The sequence below is a fragment of the Amblyraja radiata genome, chromosome 1, assembly GCF_010909765.2.
Source record: "Amblyraja radiata isolate CabotCenter1 chromosome 1, sAmbRad1.1.pri, whole genome shotgun sequence".
Lineage (NCBI taxonomy): Eukaryota > Metazoa > Chordata > Chondrichthyes > Rajiformes > Rajidae > Amblyraja > Amblyraja radiata.
The window spans coordinates 134,731,332-134,754,395 of record NC_045956.1 but is presented as its reverse complement, the minus strand read 5'-3'; the positions used below and the strand labels follow the sequence as shown (position 1 = coordinate 134,754,395).

The window sequence follows — 23,064 nt, the reverse complement described above, 5'->3', positions numbered from 1 at the left end:
CTTTCAGATTTAATGGGAAAATCATGGGCCAAGTCTCTTGGAAATCAGCTCAAGAATAACCAATGTCATTTGGGTCATTGAAAATTATGGAAAAGGTTTTTTTTTCCATTTCAGACATGACTGAATAGAAGGGCAAGTGTGTGCAGCATTTAGCAACTAAAGGGGCTGTCCCACTTGGGCGACCTAATCCGCGACTTCTGGCGAGTTGCAGCATGGTCGACACGAGGTCGTAGGAGGTCTTCGTAACTCTCCTTCATGCTCGAGAGTGGTCTCCGCGTACTCGAGGCCTCAGCTAGGTCGCGGCGTTTTTTTCAATATGTTAAAAAATGCCCGCAAATAAAAAAAGATCGCCATGAGAAAAATCGATACTTTTTTACTCGTAGGTTTAGTCGTAGTAGGTTGTAGTAGGTCGTAGTAGGTCGGCCTGTTAGTCATAGGTAATCGAGAGTAGTCGAAGGTAGTCGAAGGTAGTCGTAGATAGAAACATAGAAACATAGAAAATAGGTGCAAGAGTAGGCCATTCGGCCCTTCGAGCCTGCACCGCCATTCAATATGATCATGGTTGATCATCCAACTCAGTATCCTGTACCTGCTTTCTCTCCATACCCCCTGATCCCTTTAGCCACAAGGGCCACATCTAACTCCTTCTTAAATATAGCCAATGAACTGGCCTCAGCTTCATTCTGTGGCAGAGAATTCCAGAGATTCACCACTCTCTGTGTAAATTTTTTTTTTCTCATCTCAGTCCTAAAAGATTTCCCCTTTATCCTTAAACTGTGACCCCTTGTTCTGGAGTCTTCTGGATAGTCTTCATCATAGTCGAAGGGAGGTCGAAGGAGATCGAAGGAGGTCGTCTTCACTCTCCACTATTCGATGTCCAATTTTCCCGAAGTTAGTCGTAGCTCGTCGTAGCTAGTCGAAGCTGGTCTTCAACATAGTCAAATGAGGTCAAAGGAGGTCTTCTACATAGTCAAAGGAGGTTTTCAAACTCTTCTAAACTCACCAATTAGGTGCCCAAGTGGGACAGCACCTTACGATCTACGTTGTTTATAGGATTTGGTACTTTAATGCTTTCTAGTCAATCCTTGTGGTAGAAATAGAAAAATAAGTGAAATAATAACTGGTATTAATTGCATCCATCATGGATGTAAAACGGCATGTGTGCCCATCTCAATGTTGACAAATATTGTTTATATACATCCCTGGCAGCCAGCCGAATACAACAATTGACCAACTAAAAATGCCAGAAATGGTCTCAACCCCTCAACAATTCTTTCAAAAATTGAATGGTATACTTTTATTCTTCTCCAATAACTCTTGTTCTTAAAATTTGCAAAAAAAATTTAAAGCTCCGTCCTTAATCCTTCATTTGTCTTAACATCTTTGGTCTCTGTGTCTCACTTACATTTAAATGGCATGGCCACACTTGTACTGTAGAAAAGATTGTCCTTTGATAATCTATCACAAGGGTTCCCAACCTTTTTCATCCCATTTACCCCTGGCAACTTTAATAGTAAGATTAAACGAGAACTTACCAGTTTGAAGTTTGATCTGTATTTTATGAGGAGTTACGATGAGGGATTACGTGAAGAACCCCGCCAGGACGCATGCGTGTCATTCTTCAAAGCAGTGGTGTGAAATCACAGATAACTGTAATGACTAAACATAGTAAGATTAGAGGAGAGATACCAGTTAAGTATATGATCAGGGTGGGAGCGGAGGGCACGTAATCCCTCATCGTAACTCCTCATAAAATACAGATCAAACTTCAAACTGGTAAGTTCTCGTTTAATCTTACTATTTTACTTCGGAGTCACGTGAGTGACTACGTGAAGATTTTAAAGCTCTGTGATTTCATGCCGTGGAAACGAGTCCATGCATCACGTCTGCCTTGACTGTGGGAGGAATTGTGTTAACATAATTTGGACATAAATTCGACATTGAAATCATAAAATTTGTTAACACAAATTTATAACCCCTTTTTATGTGTTTAAATTAATTTACAGAACTTAAAATTGTTTCTGCAAACGTTCCAGGTTTCATTACTGGTTTATTATAAAATAATTGGAATGTTTTCCCCTCCAGACCATCCTGCTGCCTTGAGGATTTGGTCCATTGGTACATCCAACTGTATTGCTGCCGATGTAGCTGCAGCCCTGGTGGAAATAGATTATAAAATATTAGTATCCACCCCAGCCTGTGTTAGCACCTGTTTCAGCCATCTTGAGATGGTCTGGACCGTCACTCTTGGTGTGGTTGCTAGTGGCTGACCAAAATGTGCCTTTTCATTGCCTCTTAGGATATTCGTTTTCTCCATGTATAACGACGGATGTCTTACTATACACAGACGGTCATCTGTTGGGTATGACCTAATTGTATATTGAGGCCTGCTGATCCCTTTCTGTTCTGCTTACTAACTCATAAATATGAAACGTAATATTTACTGTTGAGGAAGTCATGTTGTCCAGTCTAGTTTTTGCAGTGACTGTATCCTCTGTGCCATGACCAATACCATTAGCATGACTTTTTTAATGTCAGTCTGTGTAGGGACAGAACTGTTGCTGGAGACCAATTCCTGAGCATCTTCAGGATTATTCTTACATCCCATATTTGGGAGTATCTGGTTCTTGGGGATAGTATTAAAAATTCCCCTCATAAGTTTTGTACCAGTGGGTGAGTCCCAACAGTGTAATGCTCTGTCCCCTGCCATAGGTAAGTCGATAGGGCACTTCTGGCGCAGTTGATGGCACTTTAACTGAGCCCCTCATCATGGTGGAGGCCTGCCAGATATTCCAGAACAGACGGGATGTTCATGTCTCTGATACCATGTTTGATACCACTGGGAACCATGGTTGTGTAGGCCAATCGGGTACTACCAATACCAGATGCAGAGTCTTGTTGTATTTCCTTAATATAGAAACATAGAAACATAGAAAATAGGTGCAGGAATAGGCCATTCGGCCCTTCGAGCCTGCACCGCCATTCAATATGATCATGGCTGATCATCCAACTCAGTATCCTGTACCTACCTTCTCTCCATACCCCCTGATCCCTTTAGCCACAAGGGCCACATCTAACTCCCTCTTAAATATAGCCAATGAACTGGCCTCAACTACCTTCTGCGGGAGAGAATTCCACAGAATCACCACTCTCTGTGGAAAAAAGTTTTCCTCATCTCGGTCCTAAAAGATTTCCCCTTTATCCTTAAACTGTGACCCCGACTGATGAGGCAGGAAAAGGAGGGAATGCGTAAATAAACAATTCCCCCCCCCCCCCCCCCCCCCCCCCACCCAATGCAGCGAAAATGCATCTGTCGCCGCTGCCCCAGGATCTGGTTTTCATGAAACATAATTTGATAACTGGTGGTTAAGTCTGGATGCGAATAAATCGATATCTGGTGTTCCATATTTGCTGTAATATCAGCAAATACTATTTTATTCAACATCCATTTGGTGTTTTCATTAAATTTGCGTGACCTGGTGTCTGCCACTGAATTTAGTCTTCCTGGTAGGTAAGTGGCTGATATCCAAATATCTCTCTGGATACACCATTGCCAAATTGTATAGCCAGATTGTCACAGGATGTCGATTTGTTTCCACCCTGTGGTCAATGTATGCTACCACGGTGGTGTTGGTATTGGTGGCTCCCCACCCAAGTACACTGGCATCAGTTTGTAGTACCATGGAAGGGTTACTGACAATGATTGGATTGGAACAAAGCCAGATGTTATCTATCCACCATTTTAGTTCCATTTTAGCTTGATTGGTAGTTTCACAGATCTGTCTAAGTGACCTGCATAATTTAGAGTGCTTGTATTTTGCTCTCTGTAAGTTTTGGTAATGTAGAGGTCCAAATTGTGTGGCTGGAAAGGCAGCCATCATTATGCCAATTACTTTTGCTACCAATCTGATGGATGGTTTGCTGATGTCAGTGAGGTTATTGCAAGCCTCTATTAAATCTCTAGCCTTTCCCTTAGGCAGAGTCACCGACATGTGAACTGAGTCAATGGTGAAACCCCAGATAGTCCATAGTAGTGGAAGGCGTTAGTTTATATTTAACTGGATGAAAAATGAATCCCAGTTTTCCAAATAACTTTTTTGTGGCTGTTACAGTTTGTTTGGCCAATTCCAAAGTTTTGCCCACAATGAGTATGTCATCTAAATATGCCATGACCATGTGTGTACGTTTCTGTAGAAACGCTAGGGCTGGTTTCAAAATTTTTGTGAAACAGCCTGGGGCTGATGATAACCCATTTGGCAGTGCTTTATACTGTCAGAGTTGTCCCATCCAGTTGAATTTTAAGTAACAGCTGTGGTCACCTCGTATAGGCACTGAATAGTAAGCATCTTTTAAATCGATGCTGGCCATTGAAGTAATCTTTGGAAATTAAGTGTTAAGCAGTAACAAAGGTATCTATTTTGTCAGATCTATGATGATGCGATAACCATCATCTTTTTTGTTTTTGATAAATATATTGGACACGAATTCTAATGGTTCGTGTTGAGTTTTCTCAATTACACCTTTTATGTAAAGCCGCTTCAGTTCAGCTTGCGCTTTCGATTTTCCTTTATCAGAAGGCACGAACATTCGGTTCAGTATATGTTGAACTGGAGGGCTGTACTTGTGTATAAACTCTATTGTATATCCCTGGATACTGCTTTAGATGTAAGTATCGGTTGTTATCATGCTCCATGCATTCAGAAAAGAGTGTAATCTCCACCCAATCTCCGTGCTCTCTGTATATTGTAGGGAACCAGACCCACCTACCTCCATAGTTACCAGTGGCAGGTTTACTTTTTGTAGGTTCTTCGCTGCTGTTGTCGCGCTGGGTCTGGATTTTCGGTTTGGTTGGCGTTGGAGGTCCCCGCATCTTCCAAGAAGGCCGGCCTGGGCCATGGCCTAAAAAGACTCATGTTTTGGGTAGCGGACCTTCGAGCTTTCACCAGTTCTGCTGGTGGGTGCGTGGGGGTGCTGTCTTTGGCCGTAGTGGGTTCCAGTAGGTTCTCTTGTTCCTGCATCCCCTGCACACTTGTCTTTCCTTCTGCGGACCCCTCTTCCAGGTCAGCCCAGAACTGACCCGCAGTGCTCCCCTCTGATGAGGTAGAAGCACTGTGCAGCCCTTCAAGAGGTACTGCTGTGGGTTTATCATAGGGCCCACAGTGACCCGACTCCATCTCCTGGAGTCTGTCACGTTGGAGCAAAGCTCCATACACCGCTCCATCCGGCTCCAGCGCTCTCGGGCGCTGGCCGCCCGCGGTTGTTCAAAGTCGGACTCCTCTGAGTCCACGACCTTGTTTGTTTTGTGTCTAGCCTTTCCGCCCGGCCGTGTGGATCTGGCCGGTGCGGAGGCGACATCGGGCACAGCTGATCCCACTATCGGTGATCCGAGTGCCGCTGGCTGCTGCTGGCTGCCCGCTGCTCCGCGGTCCTCCTTCTCCAGCTTTGTCCTTACTGCCCTTCCGTGGAGTGGATATGGCTGGTGTGGAGGCGACATCGGGCACAGCTGATCCCATCTAGCCCACTAGCTTTGTCGCAGCCCGTGGGTTTCTCCACCCGCAATCAGCATGGTAAAAACATAAAAAGACCGCAGCTCTTACCTGCAGGTCCAGGTTAAAATTGTCGCTACGGGTGAACGTCGTTCCACCCCGTCTGCTGCCGTTATTGACTTGTCCAAAAGTCAACGGCCCCATTTAAATAGTCTCCCGCCCGGCCGTGGTGTTCTGGCTGGTGCGGGACCAAAAGTCGGCACAGCTGATCCCTTACGGGGCTTGTGCCTTCAGCTGCTGCTGGCTCCCGCAACTTTGCTGTCTTCCCCAGCCAGCTTCCTAGCAGCACTTGTGGAGACTATTTTGTCCAGCTTCCCCCCCTGTGAAACCAGCGCGGGGAACATTAGTTTTGCTTCCCTCTCCCGCCCGGCCCGGTGCGGGAGTGAGTCGGGAGCGAAAGTCGGGCACAGCTGTTCCCATTACGGGAGATTAGCGTGCCTTTGGCTGCTGCTGCCGGCTGCCCGCAACTCCGCGGTTCTCCCCCACCAGCTTTCCCGCAGTCTTCATGGATCCGGTCCATGTCTCCACCTAAAAGGTAAGTGGAAGGAACGCAGAGTCTTCTTACCTGCTGTTCCCGACTTTCAAATTCTGGAACGCAGAGTCTCCTTACCTGCTGTTCCTGGCTTTCAAATTTTGCCGCTAGAGGAACGTTGTTCTCCCCTTGCTGTGACTTGTTGTAATGCGTGTAGCGATAGGCACGCATGCGTCCTGGCGGGGTTCTTCACGTAGTCACTCACGTGACTCCGAAGTAAAATAGCACATAACAATGTTATTTCACTTATTTATGAACAACTAATGATGAACAGATACTGGTATACCAGAACCAAACACAGTCAGTCAATGAGAACAAATATGTACAAATCCAGTTTGGAACCCTTGATCTATCATCTTCTATTCTTAATTTATTTTCTTCTTCCTGCCACAAGTTTTCTTTTCTCTCCTCCATGAATCAGAACATTCTTTCTTACACTTCCTAAGCAAAATACATGCTCTTGCACCTTCTTGTATGATCAGTTGAGGACAATGGAAATGAAAATCAGCTAATTATGGTAGCTAATTTAAATGCCTGCCCTGTTTAAGTGGCAGGTCTACATTGACAGTTTACATTAGCTCAAAACGATGGTCAGTAAAGAGACCTGAACTGGTATTATCACAGATTGAATGTAAATTATATCCCACAGGCTTCCATAATAACATAATAACACTTGTCTCCTTGTAATATAAGCAGGGAAATGTTTAGATAAAACGAACAAGAACAGTTTTCAATAGTGTAACATGATAAGCACAACAGGAATGTAGGAGATACACTGGTCAGCTTCAAAGTTAAGGCTATGAACACTGAATGTCACAAGACCAAAAAAGTAGTGCGAGTGATAATGAAGGTCATATTTATTTCAATGTTAATACCATAAATTCTTTCCGTGAAACCAGATGGGGCATGTGGTAAGCTAATTTATTAAGCTTAACTTTATTAAGGAAGCTGAAATCCTTTGGAGTTTAAACTTGATAAATCCTGTAAACAACCACATGTATTGAAAGCATAATTAATGTGCCAGTTAATTGCAAAGCAGAACCAACTAGTTTGTGCTGCCTGTTCTGTATAATCGTTTAAGCATCTACAAGCAGTAGCAATCAAATAAGCATGTCAATACTTTCAATGGTTAGCATTATTTAATATAGTGAGAGTTTTGGAAATGTGGGTATTCAAAGAGACCTGGATATTAAACATACTGTTTCAGTGACATGACCATCATTGTTAAATGCCAGGCATTGTGAAAACAGTAAGATATGAGTATTGTAATGTATCTTTAAGCAACGAACATGCAGCTTCTTCTGTGCATGTATTTATGTAATGTGCTGCATATGCCTTTCAAATGTAATATTTGATTGTCATTCAGTTTGCAGCAACATTTTAGAAATCCAGCATGTAAAGTGTTTATGCGCTGCCTTGAAATTAAGCTACCTCTGAAAATATTTATTTGCAGTGTCTCAATGCATAAAGGAAGCATTACAGATGTGATGCTTGCAACAGTGATGCACATGGGTTTTTACAGGTGCTCTGGTTTCCTCCCACATTCTACAAACAGGTTTGTAGGTTAATTAGCTTCAGTAAAAGTATTAAATTGTCTCTAATGTGTAGGGCAGTGCTAGTGTATGGGGTGATTGCTGTCGGTGCATACTTGGTGGGCCAAAGGGCCTGTCTCCACGCTGTATCTCCAAAGTAAAGTCTAAAGTTTTGCGCATTTTGCATGACTCATTGCGTTAACCTTTGATTCGCCTAACCATCTTTCAGTCTTATGTCCGGTTTCATGGCAATAGTCATGATAACTTCAATAGTCCACGGGGCCCCTGCATTGGAGCCATGAGAATAAAGATAGAATGTCTCTCCACTGATGGTCTGGCTGAATTCTGGTGCATGATCCATGCACATGTGGTTGACATGTACACAATAAAAGATGCTGCCATAGACAATGAGGTAAATTGGACTCCTAGAGTACTGAAATAACAATTTCACACACTGAACCAACCCAGAGGAGCCTGCGGCTTTTGGCAGCAGATAATAGACAATAGACAATATGTGCAGGAGAAGGCCATTTGGCCCTTCGAGCCAGCACCGCCATTCAATGTGATCATGGTCCATGTGATCAATGTGATCATAAAGAATGTAAACTTTGGCAACATGTATTACATCCCTTGCAATAGCTGTGAAGCAGGAAGATTAAGCAGAGGAGAAGGTAGAAGAGTCATGCTTACATGTGGCGTGACTGTCGTATGCTGAGAGAATGGAGCGGCTGGGTTTGTACACTCTGGAATTTAGAAGGATGAGAGGGTAACTTATTGAAACATATAAGATTATTACGGGCTTGGACACGCTAGAGGCAGGAAACGCTAGAGGCAGGAAACATGTTCCCGATGTTGGGGGAGTCCAGAACCAGAGGCCACAGTTTAAGAATAAGGGGTAAGCCATTTAGAACGGAGATGAGGAAACACTTTTTCACACAGAGAGTTGTGAGTATGTGGAATTCTCTGCCTCAGAGGGCGGTTGAGGCCAGTTCTCTGGATACTTTCAAGAGAGAGCTAGATAGGGCTCTTGAAGATAGCGGAGTCAGGGTATATGTGGAGAAGGCAGGAATGGGGTACTGATTGTGGATGATCAGCCATGATCACATTGAATGGCGCTGGCTTGAAGGGCCGAATACCCTACTCCTGCACCTATTGTCTATTGTCTATTGTCTATATCCTAATCTGCATACAGTTTTGGGACAAGACATCACTGGAATAGCTATTCCTAAATCATGGCACGTAGAGAAGCTGGCGGTATTAAGACCTAATCCACTTCTCACATCCCAGCTGCCTACCACCCTGCTTCTGTAATAGAAGGTAATAATAGTGCAAACATCCTCTTCCTCAGGAACAATGCCATTCCTGTTCCTTTTACACTCCAGATAACCAAGAAAGCCACTTGGTCAGACAAGGGAACAAGAGCGAAGGTTTACACACAAATACTGAAATTGCATTTAATTTAGAGGGTACACAGGGATCAAATTTGCATGTGGTCAGACACAAGAGAATGATGCCCAGGAAAGAGAGAAAGATATTCCTCAAGAGAGACTTGTCAGATGGCACGAATCAAATCAAACCAAATGAAATCAACCTTTATTGTCATCTTGCAAAGCAGCAGTTGTACAGTGCAAAATGAGAAGACGTTTCCCACGGAATACCAGACCATCGCACATAAAACTTAAACATTTCACACATAAATAAAAACAATCCAGCCCCTGATAGAAACAGTAGGAATAGTAAAAAAAAGTGCAGATAAAAAACAACAACAATAAAACACAAGCAAAAACAGTCATGAATTGTCCAGGGCAGCTGATTTAAGTGTCCAGTGCCAGAGTTTGTTATTAAAGTGTCAGTGCAAAAAAAAAAGCAACAGAATCAGGTGGAGTGACTGTTTAGCAGCCTCACAGCCTGTGGAAGGAAGCTGTTTAGCAATCTGGTTGTCCAGGCTTTGATGCTGCGGTATCTCTTGCCTGATGGCAGGAGATCCAGGTGATTTCAATGGGGCAGGCAACAAAACGTGTTTGATAGGACAAACAGATTCCATAATCATAAGAGCAAAAGGGTAACTACAGAGAGAATAGCTTGGCCCATAGGATCAGCATGGCCGTCTATGTGTGGAGCAACAGGAGATGGACAAGGACTTAAATGTAAACTTCTCATTTGTAAATACCGCGGAGAAGGTTGTGGATGCCACAGAATTTTAAAAAGAGAACAATGATGCCCTGCAACATATTGACATTATGAAGGAGGAAGTGTTTAAGACACATTAAGGTGGATAAATCCCTGGGATATGATCAAGTGAATCCTAACAGGTTGTGGGAAGCAAAGGTAAAAATTACAGGAGGCCTAGAGAGATTTTTGTACTTTGCTTAGCCATGGAAGAGGTATCCAAAGGCAGGAGGGTGCTAATGCTGTGCCTTTATTCAAGAAGGGCTGCAAGAACAAGCCAGGGAACTGCATGCTGGTGAGCATAATATTAGTGTTTGGGAGGCAGTGACTGATCAGAAATAGTCAACATGGCTTTGGGCATGGGAAATTGTGTCTCTCAAATCTGATTGAATTTTTTGAAGAGGTGACCAAGAGGATTGAGAACGGCAGGGGAGTAGACATTGTCTACTTTGAATTCTGCAAAACTTCAGACAAGGGCCCGCATTATAGGCTAGTCTGGAAGGTGAAATCACCTGGGATATGGAGCAAGCTAGCCAACTGGATAAAACATGGCTCTGTGGAAGGAGAAAGGGTTATAGTGGAGGATTGTTTTACAGATCGATAAGAGACCTATGTCCAACGATGTGCCACAGGAATAGGTGCTCAGTCCACTGGTGTTACAGTGTCCTAGAGCCATACAGCATGGAAACAGGCCATTTGGCCCAGCTTGCCCATGCTGACCAAGGTACCCTAGACTAGTCCCACCTACCCGCATTTGACCCATATCCCACAAAATCTTTCCTACCCCTGTACCTGTCCAGCAGACCGATGATAGTAAAATAGGTGGTGAAGACTGAAACAAATCCTAGCAACCTAGAATTGCAAAACATATGGCAACCGCAGTGATATATACTGTACATTGCTTTTGTTCTTCTGGCTGTTTTGTATTGTACGTTCTCAGAAATTGTACACTGTGGCAAGATCAGCATTTATTACTATCTAATTATACTAATTATTAATAATTATACATATATTTTTTTAATATAATTATATAAATGTATGTGTGATTATGAGAGAATTTGACCAATTTAAAATATTATTAAAACACTTGGAAACTCTCCATGTTTTCCCCCAAATCTCTGACAATCTGTAGAACTCCATGATGCATCCCAGGCGAGCACAACATCCCAACCTGAAACGTCACCTATCCACATTCTCCCGAGATGCTGCTTGACCCGCTGAGTTACTTCAGCACTCTGTGCCTTCCTTTGTAAACTAGCATCTTCACTTCCTTATTTCTACATTCTTGTTTTTTTTCTATTGATTTCATGAACAGCTATATGTTGAAACGCATCAGATAATCCCTCCGCGGTTTTCCACCAAACAAGTAACGGGCAGTGTGAAACTTAAAGGAGATCATAGAAGTCAGCGAGCGAAGGAGAACCTGGGGACAAGGTTCATCGGCCAGGGCAGCTGGACTTGGGTTGAAAGGACAGTTGAGCGGGAGCGTTTAACATGTGCCTTGACCTTACATTGCCCTGTGCACGCCGACTGCAACGACAGAGGTAACCGACGGGTACAGAGGTAACCGACGAACGGACTGTCACTTGTTCATTTTCCATCAGTACCCCACTAAAAAAAATGTTTTATTGTTCTTTTGAAAATATCTTCGTACTCGTACCTTACTAAACAAGGAAAATAATACCGAATGTCGAGAGGTTCTGTTTTACATTGTTCTGTATTGTTGGTGATAATGGCATCCAAAAATTCCTAAAGGGGCTGTCCCACTGCTGCGACATAATCTGCGAGTTTAGACGCGTTTGCCCTCGACTCAAACTCGCAGCATGGTCGACATGAGGTCCTCGGAGGTCCTATGAGGTCACTGGAAGTCACCTTAATGCTCGAGGGAAGTTCCCAAATAATCATGGCCTCGGCTAGGTCGTGGAAAATGTTCAGCATGTTGAAATGTTTTCCGGGAGTAAAATTTGGTCGGCCTGGTTTTTTTTAACTCATAGTGCAGTGGAGTGGGGTGGCTATTTAGTTGCAGGCAGTCGAGGGCAGCTGTAGGGGGGGGGGGGGCAGCCGGGCAACCTATAGGATCTTTGTTCTGCAGATTGAGCTCAGCAGCGCCCACGCGCTGAAGAAGCTTCTCTACGCTGCAGGCGCAGCTTGTGAAGCCCCGCGCCTCCCATCCCATCCCCTGCCTGCCCGCCCGCTCACTCAGCTGCTGGTTTCCAGAGATTCAAGCCGGTTCTGTCTCTCTCCGCTGTTCGCAGCCCACTCACTCACCTGGCTCCCCCCCCTCCTCTTCTCGCCTCCTCTCCGTGTCCGTGGCCCGATCCTCTGTAATGCTGGCAGAAGCTTTTGGCAGTCCTCAGCAAAGAGCATATAGCTCGCTATAGGAACTTTGGTCCTCAGATCGTTCGGGCCCCCCCGACCTGATGCCCTGCCCCACTCCTCTCTCTCTCTCTCCCCCTCTCACTCTCCCCCTCTCTCTCTCTCCCCTCTCTCTATCCTCCTCCCCTCCACCCCCCTCTCTCTCTGTCTCTTGCCCTTCTGTCTCTGCCCCTCTCTCTGTTTCTCCCCATTTTCTCTCTGCCCTCACTCTCTACTCCCCCCCTCCCTCTCTAGATGCGCTTGTGAGTTGGGGGCTATGTGTCAGTGGATAGGGCGGTTATGGGGTAAAAGGAACAAATGAATAATATTAATATAATATCAAGGGGGGTATTTAGCGTGTGTGCGGGGAGGTAGTTAGTGTGTGTGTGTGGGGGTGGTTAGTGCGTGTGATGCCGCAGACTGCCCCCATCAGTCCCCCCCCCCCCCCCCGCAACTGCGTGTTGGAGGAAAAGGACCAACGGGTCTGCACTTGGTCTAGTACTTCTTAAAAGTGTCTCCACTCCTTCTCCTCCCCCTTCTACCCCCCTGCTACCCCCTTCTCCCCCCATTCTCTCTCCTTCTCTCCCCTTCACTCCCCTTCTCTCCCCTCCTCTCTCCCTCTTTCCCCTTCTCTCCCCTTCTCTCCCCCCCCCCCCGTGCTCTATAAAGGACAACATACCATACTGTAACTGTTTACCTTTCTCTTTATCGCGGGTGCGAATTTCAGACAGCGCTCCCACGCTTTCCCTGGCCCCGCCTTTGAAATGTGTGTGCATGCGTGTGTGTGTGTGTGTGTGTGTGTGTGTGTGTGTGTGTGTGTGTGTGTGTGTGTGTGTGTGTGTGTGTGTGCGCGTGCGTGTGTGCGGTCGGTCGATCCAGCTCGCGGTTTTAACGTGGACGGTCAATCCAACTCGAGGTTTTCCAGGCGAGTGCCCTCGAGCCTGAAGGTCGAAGGCACTCGTTAAACGCGCAGATTAGGTCACCGCAGTGGGACAGCCCCTTTAATAAAGTGATTAGTTGTTGTACATTGTTCAGTATTGTTGGTGTTAACCGCGTTCAAATGTTCCTAAGTACAGTGATTACTTGACTTTTGAATGGATTAACGATGGTATGATTCATTCATGAATTTGGTTCAGGAGAGGTGGCTAGTTGTCCATTTTGTTCTGCTATTTTTGATTGAGAGAAAAATGAACTCATGTCATGTGATTTGGAATACTGAAGATTTTGTTTCCCGTACATTATCTTTGTTGTCACAGCAATACGGTGGAACATTTCCAGTATAAACACCCATAATATTGGTAAGGGAACAATTAAGAGTAAGGAAATAATGCATTAAGCATTTTTTTTCACTTTAGTCTTTATTGCTTTTATGCATACACAAATAAAACACAAATATAACAACGAAACATACAACAATGCAGTGAAACATACAACAGTGCAACAGTGCAGTGGTGCAGCGGGGGGTTCAATTTACAATTTACATTAATTGTGTTTCACTGCATTGTTGTATGTTTCGTTGTTATATTTGTGTTTTATTTATGTATCATTAAGCACTTTGATAGCAGAAAATTCACAAGTGATTAACATGAAAGGACTAAAGATAATTTGAAAGCTAAAAGGAATATTAAATAATAAAGGAACAAAAATAGTGACATGTCTTACAGATGCAACAATAAATTATGGAAAATCAAGAACCTGCAGATGCTGGAAATCTGAATTAAAAGCAGAAAATGCTGAAAATACTTGTTAGGCCCTCAGTGGGAAGAGAAACAAAGATAAAAAGTCAAAGACCCTTCGTCAAAACTGGCAAAAATATGAAAAAAGGGATGGGCTCGGGTAATTAAAGGAAAATTCAGAACAAAAGAATGGATATTGACAAAATTATCTTTTTTTTAAATTATCAATGCCAGCTTACTACTTATTCTCACCACCCTATGTAGGAAAAGGTTGTTCTTCAGGTCCCTTATAAATCTTTTCCCTCCCACCTTAAAATTATGCTCTTTGATCTTAGAACATGTACAGGAAATTATAGATAGTAATCTTAACTTAAATGGGAGGAAACATAATGAAGAGAATAGAAGAAAAGGTAAACAAAATATTATAGTAATGAACAATCGGTGGGGACTCCTTGCTTGACCAACTTTACATGCATTTTCATGTAGGAATTAAGGGAGTAGACAATAATACAATAGCTGTAATTCATCCAGAATTTTATAAAGATTTTTGATAAGATATCCCAGAAAAGGTTAGAAAATACAGTCAGGAGGAAGCGAGCAGCATAATTGATTGGCGATTGACTTCAGGACAGAAAACGGAGTAAAAGTAAAGGATCACGACAAACAGTGGTAGGAAGTAGATAGTCCTATTCCACAAGGGTCGCTCCTGGGACCACTGCTCTTCATAATTTACATAATTTAGACCATGGAAACATAAACATAAATTATAATTTGGCAGATAGTCATAGAGTGATACAGTGTGGAAACAGGCCCTTCAGCCCAACTTGTCCACAACGGCCCACGTGACCCAGCTACACTAGTCCCACCTGCCAGCATTTGGTCCAGATCCCTCCAAACCTGTCCTATCCATGTGCCTGTCTAACTACTTCTTAAATGTCGGGATAGTCACTGCCTCAACTACCTCCTTTGGCAGCCTGTTCCATTCATGCACCACCCTTTGTGTAAAAGGGTTACCCCTCAGATTCCTATTAAATCTCTTCCCATTCACCTTGAACCTATGTCCTCTGGTCCTCGATTCACCTACTCTAGGAAAGAGACTGTGCATGTACCCAATCTAATCCTCTCATGATCTTATACACCTCTATAAGATCACCCCTCATCCTCCTGCACTCCAATGAATAAAGTCCCAGCCTACTCAACATGTGCCCATAGCTCAAACCCTCTAGTCCTGGCAACATCCTTGTATATCTTCTCTGTACCCATTCCAGCTTGACGACATCTTTCCTATAACATGGTGCCCAGAACTGATGATACCAAACTGGGGTTCGAGGAGAATCAGTCAACAGAGGGATAATAATGATTTTGTAGTAGGGATAATTGACAAATAATATTCAAGGTGAAGTCATATATTTTGGAGGATAGAATAGATAAGCCAATTATTACTAGGAAGGTGGTTGTTTAAGAGGGGTAGAATAACAAATGGATCTCAGTACATTCATATATGAGTCATGAAAATTAAAGCTGTAGTTTGTTATATCCACAAAGAAAAATAGATGGCACTGAAGTTTAGGGAAATTAAGCCAAACATGTATTTAATCCCGGTAAGATCACTATGTTATATTAAAAAAAACATGATTGCATTGCAAAGAATGCAGGAAAATGTACAGGGTTGATATAAAAGACATGAGATTATACATAGGGGGAAAGAATAAACAGTGGCTCGCTTTGCAAGGGGTTTTTCAATTTATGAAAGATTTTAAAAGAATAATTGTTCAATTCTTCCCTCCAGGTGCATTGACTGTCCATGCATGGCATGCATGTATTAGCTGAGAGCAGTGAAAGGAGTAAAGGTGTTTTTCCATGCTTTACTTTGGAGATGACTACTGGGTTGTTTGACAATCACGTTACGGTGGAAGCTCAGCTACACTGACACAGGAAGGGCTGTTGAAAAATTGCCGGAAAGCCCTCTTCCTGGACAATTGTTCTGTGCAGCTGTTTACGAATGCATTAGTGTCTAAAAAAATCTGGCAATATTTCCCCCCCCAAATATACCTTCCTGCCCAAGCCTTTGGACCAAGGTATCATTTACAGCATTAAAAAATGCTACAGCTGGTAGTGCTCCTGCCTTATAGTTCGAGTGATCTGGGTTAGACTGGCTTAAGGTGCTGTTTTTGTGTGATTAGCATATTCTCCCTATGATCACATGGATTTCACTAGATGATCATGTTTCCTCCCACATCAGCAAGATGGAATAACTAGTTATTGACTTCAGGAAATGAAGTGCACCAGTCAGCATTAATGCTGTCAAAGTGGAGATAGTCGAGATCTTCAAATTTCTAGGTGTAAATATCACCAAAAATTTATCCTGGAAAAATTACAGCGCTGGCTAAGAAAACACTCCAATGCCTTTATTTCCTCAGAAGACTAAGAAAGTTCATCATGACTCCAATGACTCATGGGCCTGTCCCACTTAGGCGACTTATGAGGCGACTGCAGGAGACTATGCGGTCGCCATGTGGTTGCCACATGTTGCCAGGGAGTCGCCTTTATGGTCATGAGAAATTCCCACATTCTGGGAACTAGTCGCGGCCTCATTATGGTCACCACAAATTTTCAACATGATGAAAAATTAGCGGCGACCAGAATGAAGCCGCCATGGAAAGTAGCAAGAATTCTCGTGCCGTAAGTGCAGTGGTAGTCGGTTGCCAGGAGGTCGTAGGTTCTCGTAGCTTCTCGTAGGTTGTAGCCGGTGCTGACCGGTGAGTTTCATTGGCTCATTGGAAAAAAAACGTAAGCAATAGTTTTCAGAACCAAGAATAACCGACCGGTAATGTTAATGTCCGCCTAGCTTCACAGCCGTGTATCTCTGGCTTCTTAAAAGTTGTCTCCACTCCTTCTCCCCACCCCGTCTCCCCCTTCTCCTCCCTCTCCCCCCCCTCTTTTAAAGGACTTACGTGACCCTTCCCGTACACTGTGCTTTCACTGTCTTAATTATAGCGCCAACCTTCCTGTTTATCGTGGTGTGTGTCTGTATCACATTGGCTTTGCACAGTGTGAATTTCACTCAGACAGTGGTCCCCCCGCTTGCCCTGTTCCCCACCTGCATAACGGGCTGGTGAAGGAAGCGGAGTGTGTATGTGAGTGTGTTGGTTCCACCAGTGGCGTAGCGTGGGGGGGGGGGGGGGGGGGGGCCAGAGGGGCGGTTGCCCCGGGCGCTAAATTTTTAGGGGCGCAAAAAAATTGTTGGATAACAAAAAATTATAAAATGGCAAAAAAAATTGTTCTAAAGGCACGCTGCACCTCTTTGGCAGCCTTCCCTTGAATTATTGTAATAAAATGTAAATTTGTTTGCCATTTTATAATTTTTTTTAATCCAACAATTTTAACCAACCAGCGATCTCCGCACTCAAACTTGGGACAATTTACACTTATACCAATTAGCCTGCTGCCTACAAACCAGTACATCTTTGGAGTGTGGGAGGCAACCAAAGATCTCGGAGAAAACCCAAGTGGTCATGGGGAGAACGTACAAACTCCATACAGACAGCACCCGTATATATATCAGAATATATCTCAGCCATAATGTCTAAAAGAAAGGAATCTGGTGCCCAGGGCAGGAAAAGACGAAAAACAGAACAAGAACAGCTTGCTAAACTAACCGGAAGTCTTGACAGATTTATTGTGAACACTGCTGATAGCACCAGTGATGAAAGTACACCAGAATCTGTATGTCCAGATAATCCACTGCCTGTAAACTGTTCACCTTCTGCTTTAGAAGCAGAGACAGCTTTGCCTGAACATGCTTCAACATCTGGGCAGTCAAGGGCTCTTTCAGAGCATATTGATATGAAAGTTTTCACTGATATTGGTTATTGGCCAGAAAATGTAGATAAAACTTTGAAAAATGAACTTGTTAAGAGAGGGATGTCTGAACTACAGAATAAAGATGCATTTTTTTCAAGAGATAATAATGGCAGATCATTCTCTAAGGATTGGTTTTCTATGAATTTAGATAATGGTGAGAGTTTTAAGGACATGGTTGCTGTATTCTCCGGTGAAATGTGCTGTATATTGCTTTCCTTGCATGCTTTTTCAAAAAAATAAAGGAAGAAGTTCTTTTGCACAGCCAGATGGATTTAAAACATGGAAAAAGCTAAACCCCAGAGTATTAGATCATGAAAAAAGTTGCCATCACGTCGAAGCATTTGAAAAGTGGAAAGAACTTGAAATGCGACTACAGAAATGTGAAACAATCGATGCTGCTGTTCAGACAGAACAACAGAAGTCATTTGAGAAATGGAAATCTGTATTATCAAGAATTCTTGATTGTGTGCTGTATTTAGCCAGACAATCCTTACCCTTGTGTGGCCACTCAGAAGATCTAAGTGCAAGTGATAACTGGATATTTCCTTGAAGTTTTCAAGTTACTTGCCAAATATGACCCAGTTGCTAATCAACATCTTCACAAAGTTCAACAAGCAGATGGCTATGTCGTGTCTTATCTTTCTCCACAGCCAAAATGAGTTCATCCAACTACTTGGTGATCACATCCAAACAGATATCTTTCAAAGAATTTTAAATGCCTAGTATTACTCTATCATGTTTGATAGTACACTAGATATTTTGCATACCGCCCAAATGTCCCAAGTAATTCGGTATGTGCATATTGAAGATACAGAAGTCACAGTTGAGGAGTCCTTTATCGACTTCATTCAGTTACATGGGAAATCAGCTAATGAAATTACAGAACAAATTTGTGACAAGTTGCAAGCAGATTGTCTAAAACTTGAGTACTGCTATGGACAAGGATATGATAATGCTGCAACTATGGCTGGCCACATACGTGGTGTTCAGAAACGTATTCTAGATGTAAACCCCAAAGCAGTGTTTGTGCCATGTAACAATCACTCACTTAATCTTGCTGGTTTACATGCAGCTAGTGTTGGAACAAAATCTGTGACTTTTTTTGGCACTGTGCAAAAAGTGTACACATTTTTCTCAAGCTCTACACACAGGTGGGATGTTCTTAAAGAACGTGCCAGTTAATGTGAAGCGATCCTGTGACACAAGATGGAGTTCAAAGCATGAAGCTGTACACGTTCTTGCTGAGTACACTGAAAAAATAATAGAAGCTTTGGAAGTCTTGAGGGATGGATTAGAAGAAACCTCAGAAACCAAAGGAGATGCAGGCAGTTTGTTAGTTTGCATTATGACCTATCCTTTCTTTGCATTCCTTTATTTTTGGAGCCCAGTGCTTACTGAAGTGAATGACGCTCAGATATACCTACAACAAAGAGGACTTGGACTTGATCAATGTGTTCAAAAGCTAAAAGCATTGATTCTATTTTGTGAGGAAAAGCGTGATTCTCTAGTCACAGAGGCAGCTGAGAGAGCTATGCAGATATGCAATACATATGATATTTCTACAGAAAGAAGAATTGGAAGACGAAAGAAGATGTCAGGTGAAAAAAGTAGTGACTCTGGCTTAAGTTTAATTCAGGAAACACGTCGGGAACAACTTGAGGCAGTAGATAAGCTAACAGCTGAAATTACAAAACGTACAGTACAGATGAATACACTTCATGAGCTATTTGCTTTTCTGCAAATTCAAACATTGTTAGATGCAGAAAAAGATGACTTAATTGTTCGACACATTCAGCATTTATGTGTGAAATATTCTGACTTGAATGCTACAGCTATGACTGCTGAAGTACATCGTATTAGACGCCATATTGCTTTATTTAAAGAAGTTCATCCAGAAGAGAGCATTTCTACATGGACAGCTTTAGATTTGCTTTGCTGGATAATTAAGTGGAAGCTGCAAGAAAGTTTAACTAACATTGTTGTGGCACTGAGAATTTTTTTAACAATTACTGTGTCCAATGCTAGTTGTGAAAGGGGTTTCTCCAAATTAAAGTTAATAAAGACATATCAGCGATCAACAATGAGCCAGGAAAGATTAAGTAACCTTGCAATTTTGTCTATTGAGAGAAATTTTCATGTAAATTTTGATAGTGTAATTGAAAAATTTGCAAGAATAAAATCCAGAAGATTTTAAATTAATGCAATATACTGACAATGTCTAACATTTAATGTGTTCTGTTTCCCTATTATTCGAACACTTTGTAATACTTTCATTGGAACCTGTAAAATGTTGTTACAATTTTGAAATAAATATTAATGGCTGCAAAGAAGTAATTTTATTTTATAAATAAATAAATAAATTTTATGCAAGTGTAATTATAGTAGCAAGTAACAAGTAGCCTTTATTGTCATTCAGACCTTGCGGTCTGAACGAAATTTTGTTGCCTTGCAGTCCTACATATAGTAAAAATGACAAAACACACAATAAACACAAATTAACATCCACCACAGTGAATTCACCAGGCACCTCCTCACTGTGGTGGAAGGCAAAAGTCTTAAGTCTTTGTCTCATCCCTTCTTATTCTCCCCCTGCGCCGAGGCCGCTGCCGCTGTCCCAGCCGCTGCTGTCGTCCACTGGGCCCGCGGTCGGGTCGAGTGGCCGCTGCCGCCGGAACGTGCCCCAGCTCCGAGTTCTGGTCGCCGCTGTCCCAGCTCCGAGGCCAGGTCGCCGCTGCCGCTGCTCCAGCTCCGATGCCATGTGGCCTCTGCCGCTGCCCCCGCTCCAAGGCCAGGTCGCCGCTGTCGCTGTCCCAGCTCCAAGGCCAGGCCGCCGCTGTTGCTGCCACTGCCGCCGTCCCAGCCGCTGCCACCGCCGTCCCAGCTCCGATGCTGGGCGGCCGCTGCTGCTGCCCCAGCTCCAAGGCCAGGCCGCTGCTGTCGCCGTCCCATCTCCGATGCCGGGCGGCCGCTCCCGCTGCTGTCGCTGCTTCTGCCGCCGTCCCAGCCGCTTTCACCGCCGTCCCAGCTCCGATGCCGGGCGGCTGCTGCCGCTGACCCAGCTCCGAGGCCAGGCCACCGCTGTCGCTGCTTCTGCCGCCGTCCCAGTCACTGCCACTGCCGTCCCAGCTCCGATGCCGGGCGGCCGCTGCCGCTGTCCCAGCTCCGAGGCCAGGTCGCCGCTGCCACTGTCAAAGCCGCTGCTGCCGCTGTCCCAGCTCCGAGTTCTGGTCGCCGCTGCTGCTGTCCCAGCCGCCACTGCCGCTGCCCCAGCTCCGAGGCCGCCAGCTCCGCCATTAGGCCTCAGCGCAGGCGGAGACGGGGGATACGACAAAAGAAGTCGCATCCCCCCGAAGGAAGAGACCAAAAACGTGTTTCCCCCCCCCCCCACATACACAACATAATAAACCAAAAATTAAATAAACAGGACAAAAGAACAACACAAAAAAATAAAATAAAAACAGACAGACTGCAGGCGAGCCGCAGCTGCTAAAGCAGCGCCACCATCTTTTTGTTAGGTTGAGAAAATAAATACAAAACTTGGATTTATAACAGCTCATGGGCCATGGCTAGCCGCTAATGAGGAGGCGCAATATTTTAAACTGCCCCGGGCGCTCAAAACCCACCCTACGCCACTGGGTTCCACTCTGACAGTCGCCAACACTCGCCTGAAAAGTCACCTAAGTGGGACAGGCCCATAACTAATTTCTACAGACGCATCATAGAAAGCCTCCTATCAGGATGCATCATTGGTTTGGCAATAGTTCTGCCCAAGACCGGAAGATATTGCAGAGAATTGTGGATGTAACTCAGTCCATCACACAAACCAGCCTCCCTCCAATCAACTCCACACACTCTTGAAAGCACATACAACCGGATTCAGTTTCTTCCCTGTGATTATCAGACCGCTCAACGGTCCTCTCATAAACTAAGAATGCAGTCCTAATCATCCACGCTACCTCATTGCCGCCCTTGTACTTTTTTATAGCTGCACTTTCTCTGCAACTATATTGTGATACTATATTCTGTACTCCAGTGTTTTTCTCTCTATTTCACTACTTGTGCATGGCTTGGACATACTCGGGTCTAGTATGATATTACTGGATAGCAGGCAAATAAAACTTTTCACTGTATCTCAATACACGTGGCAATAATAATAAACCAATACCAAACCAAATTAATACCGTCAAAAAGATGCCTCTGTTGGTAGGTTAATTTCCAACTGTAGATTGACCTGGTAGGACAATCATGGCACAATTAATAGACCTATGAAAAAGAATATGTTTGAAAATAATGTGGGGAATTGAGACGGGTGGACTTGCTCTGAAAACTGGCACAGACTCAACGAGTCTAATCAACGAGTATAGCTTCAGTCAACATTGTAAGGTAGAGCTAATAGGACTTGATATTTCAATCCGTATAGTAAGTCGGCACTATAGATATTGGCAATGGGATTGTAAGGAATCGTAAATAGGTAGAAAAGGTACAGGAACAAAGCTTTACATAGTTTGTGCGAAAACAGCACAATCAAGCTCTTTAATGAGTGATATTAAAATGTTATCTTATTTTTGCACTAAATACATTTCTACTTACAGCCCTATTATTTCAAGTGCCTTGGCTGCGGTCTTGGGGAAATGGGATCTACCGGTTTTCACGTTGCCTTTTAACTTAAGTGTTGGTTTGTTCATGGCTGCTACGGGGCACTACAATCATCATTTTCCTCAGATTCTTATTGAACCTGTAACTACATCGTACAATATCACATGGCCTGATCTCAGTATTCCAATGGTAAGCAATACAATCCTTCCTTTTAAATCTTTAAATGTTGTAAGATGGCAATTGCATTAGATTAATAGAGAACACATCAGAAATGCTCAAGATATCTATTCAAATATAACTAACTCAGAAAGATATATTTTCACGATAACAATTTTTTATATTTATGCACATTTTTTCTTCATGTATGCAATTTTGGATATTTTTGAAGGCATAAGAAATCACCTGAAAATAGATGAGTGAATACAAATTGACTACAATTTAGAGTCATTGAAGAGATACAATATGGTTCAGACTGCTTGGCGTATGAGGTCTATGTCGAACATCAACTACCCCTTTATCACTTATTCTATTTTATTTACCACATTTTCAAGAAACTCCACACAGCCAGAACCTAAAGTCAGAAATTAACCAGGGCAACAGCACAGCCAGTTGTGACACCATGTCCACCTGCTGCTGCAATATAAACTCACTATTACTGATTAAACTGCCTGAGGTAGCTGAGTATTTCAATGGGAGTACATTTAGTGGTGGAAAATATGAGTGAGGGAAGGTTGATACGAAGTATGACCCACAGAAGGTTAGGAATGAAGGGCAGTTTCGTAAGATGTATCAGT

General features: G+C 43.5%; 1 protein-coding gene across 1 annotated transcript in view; it reads left to right on the top strand.

Annotated features, from left to right (window-relative positions):
* LOC116979621 (urea transporter 2-like) overlaps window positions 1-23,064 on the top strand; it is a 77,510-nt gene that overhangs the window by 17,520 nt on the left and 36,926 nt on the right. The window contains exon 5 of the mRNA XM_033031237.1: window positions 22,267-22,459. Within this exon, the coding sequence (XP_032887128.1) occupies window positions 22,267-22,459 (193 nt within the window). The remainder of the gene's footprint in view (window positions 1-22,266; window positions 22,460-23,064) is intronic.